Raw genomic sequence first — 14,771 nt, 5'->3', positions numbered from 1 at the left:
GAGGCCTCACCAGTGTCCGAATAGAGGGGAACGATCACGTCCCTCGATCTGCTGTCAATCCCCCTACTTATACATCCCAAAATGCCATTGGCCTTCTTGGCAACAAGGGCACACTGTTGACTCATAGCTAGCTTCTCGTCCACTGTAACACCTAGGTCCTTTTCTGCAGAACTGCTGCTGAGCCATTCGGTCCCTAGTCTGTAGCGGTGCATTGGGTTCTTCCGTCCTAAGTGCAGGACTCTGCACTTGTCCTTGTTGAACCTCATCAGATTTCTTTTGGCCCAATCCTCCAATTTGTCTAGGTCCCTCTGATTCCTATCCCTACCCTCCAGCGTATCTACCTCTCCTCCCAGTTTAGTGTCATCTACAAACTTGCTGAGGGTGCAATCCACACCATCCTCCAGATCATTTATGAAGATATTGAACAAAACCGGCCCGAGGACCGACCCTTGGGGCACTCCACTTGATACCGGCTGCCAACTAGACGTGGAGCCATTGATCACTACCCGTTGAGCCCGACAATCTAGCCAGTTTTCTATCCACCTTATAGTCCATTCATCCAGCTCATACTTCTTTAACTTGCTGGCAAGAATACTGTGGGAGATGATGTCAAAAGCTTTGCTAAAGTCAAGGAACAACACGTCCACTGCTTTCCCCTCATCCACAGAGCCAGTTATCTCATCATAGAAGGCAATTAGATTAGTCAGGCATGACTTGCCCTTGGTGAATCCATGCTGACTGTTCCTGATCACTTTCCTCTCCTCTAAGTGCTTCAGAATTGATTCCTTGAGGACCTGCTCCATGATTTTTCCAGGGACTGAGGTGAGGCTGACTGGCCTGTGGTTCCCAGGATCCTCCTCCTTCCTTTTTTTAAAGATGGGCACTGCATTAGCCTTTTTCCAGTCGTCCGGGACTTCCCCCAATCGCCATGAGTTTTCAAAGATAATGGCCAGTGGCTCTGCAATCACATCTGCCAACTCCTTTAGCAGTCTCGGATGCAACACATCCAGCCCCATGGACTTGTGCACGTCCAGCTTTTCTAAATAGTCCCGAAACACTTCCTTCTCCACAGAAGGCTGGTCACCTCCTCCCCATGCTGTGCTGCCCAGTGCAGTAGTCTGGGAGCTGACCTTGTTCATGTTCTTGTCTCTAACACTGAGATGCCCAGCTCCCAATGGGGTCAAAATCCCAAATAAATCCATTTTACCCTGTATAGAGCTTATGCAGGGTAAACTCATAAATTGTTCACCCTCTATAACACTGATAGAGAGATATGCACAGATTTTTGCCCGCCCCACCCCCCGGGTATTAATAAATACTTTGGCTTAATTAATCAATAAAAAGTGATTTTATTAAATACAAAAAGTAGGATTTAAGTGGTTCCAAGTAATAACAGACAGAACAAAGTGACTTATCAAGTAAAATAAAATATAGTAAGACATGCAAATCTAAACCTAATACAATAAGAAAACTGAATACAGATAAAATCTCACCCTCAGAGATGTTTCAATAAGCTTCTATCACAGACTGGACGCCTTCCTAGTCTGGGCACAATCCTTTCCCCTGGTACAGCCCTTGTTCCAGCTCAGGTGGTAGCCAGGGGATTTCTCATGATTGCCGCCCCCTTTGTTCTGTTTCACCTCCTTATATAGCTTCGCACAAGGCAGAAATTCTTTGTCTCTCTGGGTCCCCACTCCCTCCCTTCTAAATGGAAAAGCACCAGGTTTAAGATGGATTTCAGTACCAGGTGACATGGTCACATGTCCTGTGAGACCCCAAGCCTTCATTCCTCCCAGGCTGACTCACAGGAAGGCCTGCAAGCAAACAGAGCTATCCACAGTCAATTGTTCTGGTTGATGGGAGCCATCAAGATTCCAAACCACCATTAATGGCCCACACTTTGCATAATTACAATAGGCCCTCAGAGTTATATTTTATATTTTTAGTTTGATACAAGAATGATACATACATACAAATAGGATGACCACACTCAGTAGATTATAAGTTTTATAATGATACTTACAAGAGACCTTTTGCATGAAGCATATTCCAGTTACATTATATTCACACTCATTAGCATTTTTCATAAAATCATATGGAGTGCAGTGTCACATTGCCATAATACAACAAGGGCATGCCCTATAAGGGATGTGGCTAGGGCATCCCTGCACCCTGGTAATTCCTGTAATTGCCCAATGGCCATGGGGAGGAAGTGAATTAGACTAGCCTACAGGCCAATATATGACCTTTGGAATGGGAAGGCTAGCAAGTATTATGCCTCACATTTAGAGGATAGATCTGTCAATGGTTATTAGCCAGGATGGTCAGGGACACAGCCCCAGCCTCCAACTGTCAGAAGCTAGGACTGGAAACAGGAATGGATCACTTGAAATTCCCCTGTTCTGTTCGTTCCCTCTGAAGCACCTGGCACTGGCCACTGTCAGAGACAGGATACTGGGCTAGATGGACCATTGGTCTGACCCAGTATGGCCATTCTTATTCCCTAACTTATCTGTTTTAAATGCAGAACCCGTATTATACCAAAAGTACACATAGTGCATACGGTATCTTCAATTCTTTGGTGAAGCTGGGGAGGGTGTATGCTACAACTCAGGATGGGGAGACATAAAGGAAATTTTAAGCCAAAATTGTTGTCACTGTATTCTGCACCTCTTCTCCCCTCCAGTCCTTCTGACCCTGGGCTGACTGTGACTGTGTGCCAGGTTGATCTAATTTGCACCTGGGAATCAACCCAGCATATACCCAGCTGGATCAGGAAGGTCATGATACAAAGGTCACAAAGGTGACTTTAAACTACCTTTCTGCCTCCCCATCCTGAGCTGTGCCATGCATTTCTCAGTCATATTTAAGGATTGGGGCCAATATATGTACTATGCTGTACTAATGTGTAATACAGTCTCTTTATTCAACTACATAACATGCCAATTTAGGAGATGAGAAATATACTAATCTTCATCATATGGGAAGCTCACCATTCTGACAATTGTCTATGGCCATACCACTATGACAATAGCTGTGGCTGGAAGCTGGTTGGGCCAAACCCGTCTAACTTCCTAGATGAGATTAGTTTCATAGGACAATGCAGGGTTAGTAGGCAGCAGGTGTGTTACAAATTGTTATGAACTATAAAATGGGGGTGTCAGTTCAGTCCATGGTTTTTAGCGTCCAGCAGAGTTATAAAATTATTTTGTTTTCAGATATTTAAAATACAACTTGACATTAGCATCAATTACACTGGGTTGTAATTATCTGATGATACACTCTATTGGTACCAGGATGGGATAGTAGGTAACAACTAGGGTGGTGCAGTTGTTTGGATTTTTCTTCCCCATACAGGAATGCGCATGGGGTATCATCAAACATTTACAACCAATATTTGATGGGGACCACATGCTGAAAGAAATCTTCCCTGAACCCTCTTCAAACAATCTCCCAACCTCATCATCAGAAGCAAGCTCCCCACAGACTAGAACACACCAACTCAAAGCTGCACCAGATTCTGCCAAAACAATAGATGCAAAACCTGAAGATGTATTTTCAGTGCTATGATGATCAATACCTTCTACAACAGTGGTTCTCAGACTAGGGGCGCTGCTTGTTCAGGGAAGGCCCCTGGCGGGCCGGGCCGGTTTGTTTACTTGCCATGTCCGCAGGTTTGGCCGATCGCAGCTCCCACTGGTCACGGTTCACCGCTCTAGGTCAATGGGCTGTGGGAAGCGGCACGGGCTGAGGGATGTGCTGGCCGCCCTTCCCACAGCCCCCATTGGCCTGGAGCAGCGAACCATGGCCAGTGGGAGTTGCGATCGGCCGAACCTGCGGACGCTGCAGGTAAACAAACCGGCCCGGCCCACCAGGGGCTTTCCCTGAACAAGTGGCGCCCCTAGTCTGAGACCCACTGCTCTACAACACACCTTTCAAGATCCAAGGGTCCTATAAATGCGTATCACGATCTGCGTACCTCATCCAGAGCATCAAATGCCCCAGCACCGCCTCTGCAGGTAACACCAAACAAGCACTAAGCTCTCAAATGAACTCACACTGAAAAATGATAAAAGACAAAAACAACCTCTTACACATTGGCAAATACTTTTCACGAAGAGATCACTTACCTACCACTCCAATACGGGGTATGTTCAGATAATTACAACCCAGTGTAATTGATGCTAATATCAAGTTGTATTTTAAATATCTGACAACAAAATATGTACGTTTTAGTGAAATTTATATAGGTATTGCAGTAAAAAATTACCAAAGGAAATAGTAGTAAATGTAGTGGACCCTAACCTTTTACTGTTCTACTTTTCTGCTGTGATTTTTTTCATTATTTGTAAGTAATCATAAAGTGCCTTCATCTTGAAGTGATTCTCTAAAATAATAGCAATCAGAGTTGAGCAAATTACAGCCCATATCTGTGCTCTGGGTCAAGGGAAAGGTAATTATATATTTTCTCTGCATTCAGATTGAGTATTCTACAGTAATTTGAGTTTTCATAATTGTTTTAATCATGAGGAATGGAGAAATACAGGATAAGAAGATACTCTTTTAAGTTTAAAAATGGAGCAGCCTCATATTAAATAAATGTCTGTCGTACTAAATAATGTAGATCTCCTCATATCTGGAAAACTCAGTCTTTTTGCTGAATTCTGTGCATAAAGTTGCACATTTAGGCACCAATCCTGCAAGATGCTCCACAAGTGAGGACCCTTGCATGGACCTTTTTGGTTTCATTAGGGCTTTGCATGATGAGCGATCCTTTTGTGTTGAGCAGTTTTCAGGATAAGGGCCTGTGGTCTTAAAGGAACACTGTCAACTTGAAGTCTAGTCACTTTTTAAAAGTAGTTTCAGGTACAATGTTTGTCTGTGAGTCCCCCTGAAAGAAGTTGTTTTAGAATGCTATTTCTCTCTCTTGCTGGGTGAAAGATCCGTATTAACAGCAGTCGAAACTGACAACATGCCCATGCGTAGGAAATAGTGACACCAAGTATACACGGAATGCTGTCAAATGTCCAAAGTAAATAAACTGAGAAAAATATTTGTCTTTAATGTTTCAGTAAAGTTTAGGTGTCACTTATAACAATAGTGGGGGGGGGTGATTTTTATTTTTATTTTTTAATTCCATATGTTTGGTGCCCATTATATGCTTAGGTGTTTTCTAGACAGACAGACAGACATACCCTGAATCAAGAAATTCACAATCTAAGGACAGACAGAGGTTAGGGGAATGACAAACCTTTAAAGTTCTTTTTACTCAATGGACAGACAAGTTATTTTTAATTTTATGCTGTTGCTGTTTTTATTAACAGGCTTGTGTAAGCTATAGACACCCATAGGCACATTTATGATATTTTGGAAGAGCCATTGAGGAGGTTTACCCCAAATCCAATCTTAATTGACTGATTGTGAATGAAAATGGTATCACTACCAACAGTTTCTTTTGCTGTAAGAATATGTAGAACTCTGTACATAATTTTCAGCTGTTGGTAATTTTCTTTCAAGAGAAATAAGTGATCTATGTGAGGCTGGCACTTGTGGATCAGTTTGGACATGCAATCTTTCTGTCTGATTTCAAGTCCAGGCTCTCTCTCTTCCTGTTCTCCCAATTTCCCACACTTAGGGCTGGTCTACACTAACGCTGTAAGTCAATCTAAGTTACACTACTTCGGTTATGTAACTGAAGTCGACGTAACTTAGGACTTAGTGTGGTGTCTGTGAACCGACTCCCATCGAGATAGCTTACACCTTTCGGGAAGGTGGAGTACAGATGTCAACAGGAGAGCATTCTCCCATCAACTTAGCGTGTCTTCATCAGTCCTGCTAAAACGACACTGCTGCATCAATTGCAGCAGTGCCAATTTAACCAGATGTAGACATAGCCTTAATCCATGTTGACTTCAACTTCCATTTTGATGATCTGTTTGACCCCTTAGCTACGTGTTTCCTTTCCTTTGAACCTTCATTTGACCTGCAGTCCTGGTTCAACTCTCCCACTCATCAAAAGAGCTGTTCGCTTGACTTAGTTTTCATTAAGCACTGCGCTCTCTCTCCCAAATTTCCCCTCTCTGACCATCACCTGGTGTCTTTAAGCATCACCCATCAGCCCTTCTCTTCACTTTCTGTCACTCAGTCTTTCCATGCTTCCAGTTCATCAGCACTGACATCTTGTTCGCTCTCCTCCATTTCTTCCACTGATATGGTTGTTGCCCCTGTCTCCCATACAAGGTTCACCCTTCTGCCCCCTTCCCTGGATCACCCTCAGTATCCGTTTCTTCCTTTCCTGCTCTTACACAGTGGAGCAACTTTGATGGAAATCCCATGACCAATCTGACTTCTTCCACTACTGATTTGTTCTTTTCTCCTTCAGTTTTGCCATCTTCCTTGCTAAACAGCTTGAGTTCTCAAACTTATTGAATCACATACCTGCAACCCCATCTGCCTTTCTGTCACCTTTGACTCACTCCTTAAACTCTTCCCTCCCCCTGCCTCCGCAAGATCTTGCCTGTTTCATCCAAGAGAAAATTTGACAAAATATAATATGACACTCTCCCTCCCGTCAACTTGCCTTCCCTTCCTTCAACTCTTGCCTCCTTCCCCTCATCATAGAGACAGAATTTTCTTATCTGCTCTCTTCTTCTAACCTTTCTACTTGCCCCATCACATCCCATCTCATGATCTCCTCTCCCTTACTCTTCAACTTAACCTCTGCTTGTCTCTGGCTCTTTCCCCTTACAATACAAATATGCTGTAGTTTCTCCCACCCTTGAGCACACTTTCTTTTCCAACTACTACCAAATTTCCCTTCTCCCTTTATCACTACGCTTATTGAGCTTATAGTCTACAATCTGTCTGGGGTCTCTCTTTGTCAATTCCATCCTAGACCCTATCCAGTCCAGCTCTGCCTCTTGCATACCACTGTATCCACACTCAACAAAGTCTCTAATACTACAGCTCAAAACTAGTACTCTGTCTTCATCCTTCTTGACCTGTTAGCGGCCTCTGACACAGATGACCATGTTCTTCTTGAAATCTTGTCCTCTCTTGGCTTCTGTGGCTCTGTCCTCTTCTGGTTCTCCTCTTACCTCTCTAATTGCTCCTTCAGTATGTCCGTGGGAGAATCCTCCTTATCCACTCGCTAACTTTTTGTAGGGTTTGACAAGGTTCTGTCCTTGGACCCTTCTCTTCTCCCTCTACACCTTATCTCTGGGTAATCTCATCTGCAAACACAAATTCACTACCATCTCTATGCTACTACTTAACTATGGTTTGTCTCTACCCCAGACTGTCTCCTTATGACCAAGCTAAAATTGTGGCCTGTCTCTCTGACATCTCCTCATGTATGTCTCCCCTTCAGCTCAAGCTCAACATGACTAAAACAGAGATGCTAATCTCCACCCACCCTGCTATCTCTTCTCTTGAGCACTCTGGACTACATCAACAACCTGCCTGTCGTTCAGGCCCATAACCTGGGTGTCATCTTTGAGTTGGACCTCTCTAAGACCTCACATCCAGGCTATATCTAAACCTTGCCAATTCTTTCTGCATAACACTTTAAGATCCGACCTTTTGTATCAATCAACACAGTTAAAACTCTTTCCAAAGTTCTCACCATCTCTTGTCTCAATTACTGCAAAATCCTTTTCTCTGGTCTTGACCAATACAATCTTGCCCCACTCATCCATTGCAAATATCATTTTCTTAGGCCATTGCTTTGACCGTGTTACTTTCCTCTTTGCATCCCTCCACTGGCTCTCCTTCTCTATCGCATCAAACATAAGCTGCTTGTACTCACTTTCAAAGCCCTTCACAGTCAATCCCCACCCTACCTATCATCTTTCATTAGGTATTGAGTTGTTGACATCTACCTCTGATTGGCCCATGATGCCAGCCTCCATCACCCACTTATTAAATTTTCAAACAAGCACTGTGTGCTTTCTTGCATACTGCCCCACAAGCTTGGAAAGCGCTCCCCATAAACATCCTCAAAGTTCCCTTGCCATAATGCCTACAAAAAACTGGACAACAGTTAGGCAGTGGTCTGTACGCCAGCAGTCCTGTCACCCTGACCAATATTGTCTCCTTGTTTCCTTGTATTTCCCCATCTGCCTAAATCTGTTGTCTCTTGTCTTCTACTTAGATTGTAAACTCCTTGGGGCAGGGACTGTACTTTAGTTCTGTGTTTGTCGAGTGCTAGCACAGTAGGGTCCCAATCTATGGCTATGGCTCCTGTGTACTATGGCAATATAAATAACAAATAGTAGTAAAATAATATGTAGCATATTACTGCCATTGGAAATTAAACTCCAAATAATTTCCAAAGCTAGGCAGGTCTTAACCCTAGCAAGGCATTACAACCAGTTTTTTTCAGAGATATTGTCACATAGATATCGTCACCCATGTGCATTTGGCATATATTTTAAAGGCCTTGCTTGACTGCCTCTTAAATTTACCACACATTTGATAGCATACAGATAATTTGATTATAAGACTTAATTTGTTAATGAAGTGATAACTAATTTTATTTTTAATTTTTTGTTTTAAATTGATGACTATATTACATAATGTTTTGTCTAGACGTCTTTAGTACTGGTGGTGTTTAGGGGAGAGATTTTCAAAGGCACAAATAGGAATTAGGTGCCTGGCTTCTACTTACTTTCATAGAATCATAGAATATCAGGGTTGGGAGGGACATCAGAAGGTCATCTAGTCCAACCCCCTGCTTAAATCAGGATTAATCCCCAGTTTTTGCCCCAGATCCGTAAATGGCCCCCTCAAGGATTGAACTCACGACCCTGGGTTTAGCAGGCCCATGCTCAAACCACTGAGCTATCCCTGCCCTCCTCTCCCCGCCACAGTTGAGCACATAATTGCCATTTATGCCTTTTGAAACCTTCCTCTATGTCTTTTATTTAAAGGAAAAGAATCCTATGATGTAAGGAAAGTTAATCCCGATGGAAGACAATTTTATGGCTCTTTTGTAAGAGTCTTTATAATAAAGGAACTATAGCTTCAATACCACAATACTTTCTAGAGGGAGTAATGCATTATGTAATGCTGCAGATATTGCATGTTTACTTGCAGAAATGTTAAATTAGCACTGTTCCTGAAATAACTTAAGTAAAAACAACCAATTTTTTTCTTTTTCTTTTTCTTTTTTTTTTAGGAGAGAGAGCTCGAAGCCAACAAGAAAGAAAAGGTGAAAGAAGCTCAACTTGAAGCCGAGGTGAAGTTACTGAGGAAGGAAAACGAGGCACTGCGTCGACACATAGCTGTGCTTCAGGCAGAGGTTTATGGGGCAAGACTGGCAGCCAAATACTTAGATAAAGAACTAGCTGGAAGGTTTGTACAAGTAATTTCAGGTCCACACCATGATAATTTTGCTATTTTGGGCAGTTACCATCTTTTTGTTCTGTTCATACGGTGCCTAGTACAATGGGATCCATGAGTTGGAATCCTAGGGCTACAATAATACAAATAATAAAAAATAATTGTATATGAGAGTCAGAATTATGGAAGGATTAGGATATGTTTAACCTTAGGTCCTCTGTTCCTCCTGCTATTGAAAATAAACCAGACTTTCACTATGTCCATTGCTAACTATAACCAGCAGCTTGGAAGCATCTTTTAGGAATATGCATACTTCTGCCTCAGCCTTGAGCTGACTATTTCAGGTCAGGTTCCTGCCCCATGTAAGAAAAGCAAATGTCTGTTCTTCAGGGAGAGATAAAAGAAACCCTTCCATCTCATAGAATAAAAATTTGTTTTCCTTAGCTCCATGAATGTCCTAAGGTGACTACCTCAATAATAGCCTAATTCTAAAGGTATGTTTAAAGAACCAATATTTATTCCAAAATAAAAAGGGAAATTAAATGTAAAATCACAGCTTATTTATATTGTGGTAAACGTAAAGGCTCCACTCAGGGACAGGACCCCATTTTGTTTACCTCTGTGTAAGCATATAGAAAGACACTGTCTCTAGTTCAAAGAGCTTAAAATCTAAAAAGACAAAAATCCAGTGAAAGGTGCGGGAAGGGGATTGAACAGATGATCAATAGTGAGAGTGATGATAGGGACACGTTGTTAGTTCCTTTTATCTTTCAAAATGTTTAAAACTATCCCTAACTGCCCCTATACAAAGCAATCGTTAGTTCTTTTTTTTGCATTTTATTTTTTACCCCTTGTCTATTTTTTATTTTCCCAGTTCTTTGATTTTAAAAGGATATTAAATTATCCTCTGGCCAGAGTACCCCTCTGGTATGATTTCACCCACTGTCCATCCACTGAGACAGTACTCTAAGGCTGCCTTCTGAAACAATTTGGGCCTCTTGGATTGCAGGGGGACCCCAGGCAATTTCTTTCTCTGCCGTTACTACAGTTCCAGCTGTTGCCAGACAATGTTTTTTGCCCAATACCCACGGAAATGGTTGGAGGTTTCTATCCCAAATGGTTGCCTCCAGTGGGGGTTTGGGCCTCTGAGGCAGGGTCCAGAGTTGGAGGGGTTGAGGGAAAGAGAGGATTTCACTAGACAGGGAAAATCTTGCAGTTACAGTTAATTTAAGCAAAACCCCTCACCTTACAAGCCATATGCACCTGCTTCAAGGAGCTGTGATGTATACTGTAAGGTAGGTATGTACAGCAATCTACAGTCCTGAAACTTTCAGTGAGTGCTGTGTGTGTACATGCTCAGCGCTGTTGCAGTTGTGCTGGTTCAAGCACATGGGTGCAAGTTACAACACTGCAGTTCACTAAAGCAGGTAAATTGAGAGTATTGGAATACCTCAATTTTCAGTTGTGATGTATTGTACACACTTTTTTTCTTCTTCCTCATTTTGTAGGGTCCAGCAGATTCAGTTACTAGGTCGAGATATGAAGGGTCCTGCTCATGATAAACTTTGGAACCAGCTAGAAGCAGAAATACACCTGCATCGTCACAAAACTGTTATTAGAGCATGTCGGGGTCGTAATGACCTGAAACGACCAATGCAAGCACCACCAGGGCATGTAAGATGAACTCTGATATTTCTTATCTTAATGAGCCTGCCTTCCCGTATTTTCTCCACCAGTCCTTCATATCTTTCCAGGGGGAACTAATATATATAATCCTCCCTTCTTCTTCGAGTGATTGCTCATGTGTATTCCACAGTAGGTGTGCGTGCTCGCCACGTGCAGCGGTGCCGGAAGTTTTTCCCTTAGCAGTACCTGTATGGGCGGAGCACTGCCTCTATATCGTGTTATAAGGGGAGCTGCGCACTCCCCTCACCTTCAGTTCCTTCTTGCCGCCAGTGAAGGTGCGTTTGCTCCAGCTCTGCTACAGCCTTTCCAGTTGATCTTAGTGGTACCTTTAGCTAGTGTTAGTAGCTCGTAGAAAGTAGTTTTCAGTTGTTAGAGTGGGCTCAGGGCATGCCCTGTGCCCAAGGCTTCAAGTTGTGCGACTCCTGTCGCCATTCCATGCCAGGGAGTGATCCACATGCCGAGTGTCTCCGCTGCTTGGGCGAAACTCAGGTGAGTGAATGCTGCAAGATCTGCCGGTCCTTCAAGCCACGAACTAAGAAGGAGAGGGACATCAGGCATCGCGCTCTCCTTATGGAATCAGCGCTGGCCCCAATTCTGGCACACCGAGCAGACTTGGTGCCTGGCACCGCATCATTGGTGCGCAGCAAAGCCCCCTCCACCAGCCGGCACCGCTCCCACTCCAAGAAGCAGGGGAAGGGCTCCACCTCGCAGCGGCGCTGAGAGAAGGAAAGGGGAGAGGCTGGTCCCCTGTTGGGCAGCCCTCGGTCCTCGTCCCATCCCCTCCCTCCCCGGGCCCAAAACCTCCGACTCGTGCTGAGCGGATGCTCTACAGGCCACATGAGACATTCTGAGCTTGCCGGTACCCTGTGGGTGCTCGTCAGACCTCCCCGGCATGGCACAGCTTCCACTCCGAGGACCACTCCCTGCCTTGTTCGACACGCAGTGACCAGTCAACTTGCAGCTCGTGTCTACCACCCTCGACACCAGCCAGACTACCCGGTTTGACACCATCCAGGCAGGAGTCTTTCCACGCCGTGCGGTAGCGGGCATTGGCACCGAGACAAGTGAGTATCGGAGCAGCACTTCCAGCGGGCCCTCAACATAGACACGGCCTCTCTATCCCGCAGGAAGATTTCAGGGTGCATCAAGACCTGCTAAAGTGGGTGGCGTCCAGCCTCCAGCTGCAGGCTGAGGAGATGGAGGGCCCGTCCAACTCCCTCTTTAATGTACGGTCTTCCTCGATGCCGGGCTGCGTGGCTCTTCCCCTCCACCGAGGAGTAACCAACATCTCCAACACCTTGTGGCAAACTCCCGCCTCCTTGGCCCCAATTTCCAAGAAGGCTGAGAGGAAGTACTTCATGCCAGCCAAGAACCACGAGTACCTCTATTCTCACCCAGCACCTAACTCTCTGGTGGTGTAATCGGTGAACCACCGGGAGCGACAGGGCCAGCCCGCACCCAGCCCCCAAGAACAAAGATGCCAGGAGACTGGATGCCTTTGGTAGGAAATTTTATTCCTCGTCAAGTTTCAAGCTCAGGGTGGCCAATCATCAGGCCTTGCTGAGCCGGTATGACTTTAATCTATGGGAGTCCCTGCCAAAGTTCGAACCACTCCTCCCGGAGCGGGACAGAAAGGACTTTAAGGTTCTAGTGGACGAGGGGGCGATGGCGGCTAAAGCGGCCCTTCAGGCAACGTCAGACATGGCCGATACAGCAGCTCGCTTGATGGGTTCCGCGATCTCTATGCACATGGCTTCGTGGCTCCTCCTGTCCAGGCTATCGGCGGAAGCCCAGTCCCTCATGCAGGACCTGCCGTTCAACAAGAAAGCCCTGTTCGCAGAGCAGATGGACGTCAGGCTGCATGGGATGAAGGACTCCCGTGCCACTTCGCAGACCTTGGGCCTCTATGTCCCTCCGGCTAAGGACAAGGCCAAACCGCAAACGTCAGCTCAACCTGCGCGGAGCAGATACGAGCCCCTGTACAAGAGGCCGAGAGACCAAAAGCGCTGGCCTCAGCAACAGTCCCACTCTGCCCCACAGCCCGGGCCCTCTAAGGGCAAGAGGCAGGGAAAGAGGCAGTTTTGACTATTTGCAGGGGGGCACCAGGGCAATTGCCAGGGAAAACCCCATATTAATAAAGTTTGTGTTCTGCAACCAATTGTCTGCCTTCCAGGTGGCATGGTCCCGTATAACATCGGACCAGTGGGTCCTCAAAACCATTTCCAAGGGCTACACGTTGCAGTTCAGTTCACCCCTGCCCTACCACCCCCCGTCCCTGGTGGGCCCAGGGGACCCGAAGCATGCCTACCTCCTAGGGCAGGAGGTGGAGCGACTACTACACCTGGGGGCGGTGGAAAGAGTAACAGTAGAATTCCGGTGCAGGGGCTTCTATGCTCGATATTTCCTGATCCCAAAGGCGAAAGGGGGTCTCAGGCCCATCCTGGACCTGCGGGATCTCAACCGGTTTGTGGTCCACTCCAAGTTCCGCATGGTGTCCCTGGCCTCTATTATCCTCTCCCTGGACCTGGGAGATTGGTAAGCGGCCCTGGACCTTCAGGACGCGTATTTCCACATCCATACTTTCGAGGGGCACAGGCGCTTCCTCCATTTCCTGGTGGGGCTAGACCACTACCAGTTTACGGTCCTCCCGTTTGGCCTATCCACAGTGCCCAGGATTTTTATGAAGTGCATGGTGGTGGTAGCGGCCCACCTGAGATGGGAGAGCATGCAGATCTTTCCATACTTCGACAGTTGGCTTCTAAAGGGCAACTCTTGGTCTCAGGTAAGGGTCCATGTGGAACTGCTCCTGTCCACATGCGCCGATCTCGGTCTAGTGGTGAACGAGACCAAATCAACGTTAGTTCCGGTGCAGCGCATAGAGTTCATAGGGGCACTACTGGACTCTGTAAGGGCCACAGCCTCTCTGCCACTGAGCAGGTTCGAGACCCTCAAAGATCTCATCGCCTCGGTCACGGCCTTTCCGGTGACAACAACAAGAGTGTGCCTTCAGATCCTGGGGCACATTGCGGCATGCACGTATGTGATCCGCTATGCCAGGCTCTGAATGAGGCCCCTCCAGCTCTGGCTAGCCTCCCAGTTCTCCCAGGCCCGGGACGGGCTGGACAAGGTTCTCACAGTACCGTCCCTGGTAGTTGCCTCCCTACAATGGTGGTCTTACCCGAGCAACATGCTGCGAGGGGTTCTTTTTCGGGAAGTGACTCCATCATAAGACCTGGTGTCCAATGCATGGGACTTGGGCTGGGAAGTTCACACAGGGAACATGCAAATCCAAGGGATGTGGTCAACCTCAGACCTGTCCCTCCATATAAATGTCAGGGAGCTCAGGGCGATATGGTTGGCGTGTGTTGCTTTCAACATGCACCTTTGCCGCAAGGTGGTCAGACAGCACCGCTGCAATGTACTACATCAACAGGCAAGGTGGGACATGTTCCTCGGCCCTCTGCCGGGAAGCCCATAGCCTGTGGGAGTTCTGTATAGCCCACGATATCTTCTTGAGGGCTTTCCACCTACCAGGCATCCGCAGTACACAAGCTGATCGCCTCAGCAGGTTTTTCTCCCCCCCAGCACAAGTGATTGCTCCACTCAGAGGTCACTCACCGGCTCTTCCGAGAGTGGGCGGTTCCCCATGTAGACCTGTTCGCAACCCGCCAGAACCGGTGTTACCCCCGGTTCTGCTCTGGAGAGGGGGGTGCGATCTTGGATGCCTTCCTCCTGCAGTGGTT

At 46.1% G+C, this 14,771-nt stretch overlaps 1 protein-coding gene across 2 annotated transcripts in view; it reads left to right on the top strand.

Annotated features, from left to right (window-relative positions):
* Positions 1-14,771, top strand: part of GOPC (golgi associated PDZ and coiled-coil motif containing) — a 65,721-nt gene that overhangs the window by 38,532 nt on the left and 12,418 nt on the right. For both annotated transcript variants that reach the window (XM_084624336.1, XM_084624337.1), the window contains 2 exons: positions 9,179-9,354; positions 10,851-11,016. In XM_084624336.1, coding sequence (XP_084480462.1) covers positions 9,179-9,354; positions 10,851-11,016 — 342 coding nt within the window. The remainder of the gene's footprint in view (positions 1-9,178; positions 9,355-10,850; positions 11,017-14,771) is intronic.

This window comes from Lepidochelys olivacea (assembly GCF_965140295.1).
Source record: "Lepidochelys olivacea isolate rLepOli2 genome assembly, chromosome: 3".
Classification (NCBI taxonomy): Eukaryota; Metazoa; Chordata; order Testudines; family Cheloniidae; genus Lepidochelys; species Lepidochelys olivacea.
Note: the sequence above shows the minus strand (reverse complement) of the source record. Positions and strands in the feature narration are given on the sequence as shown.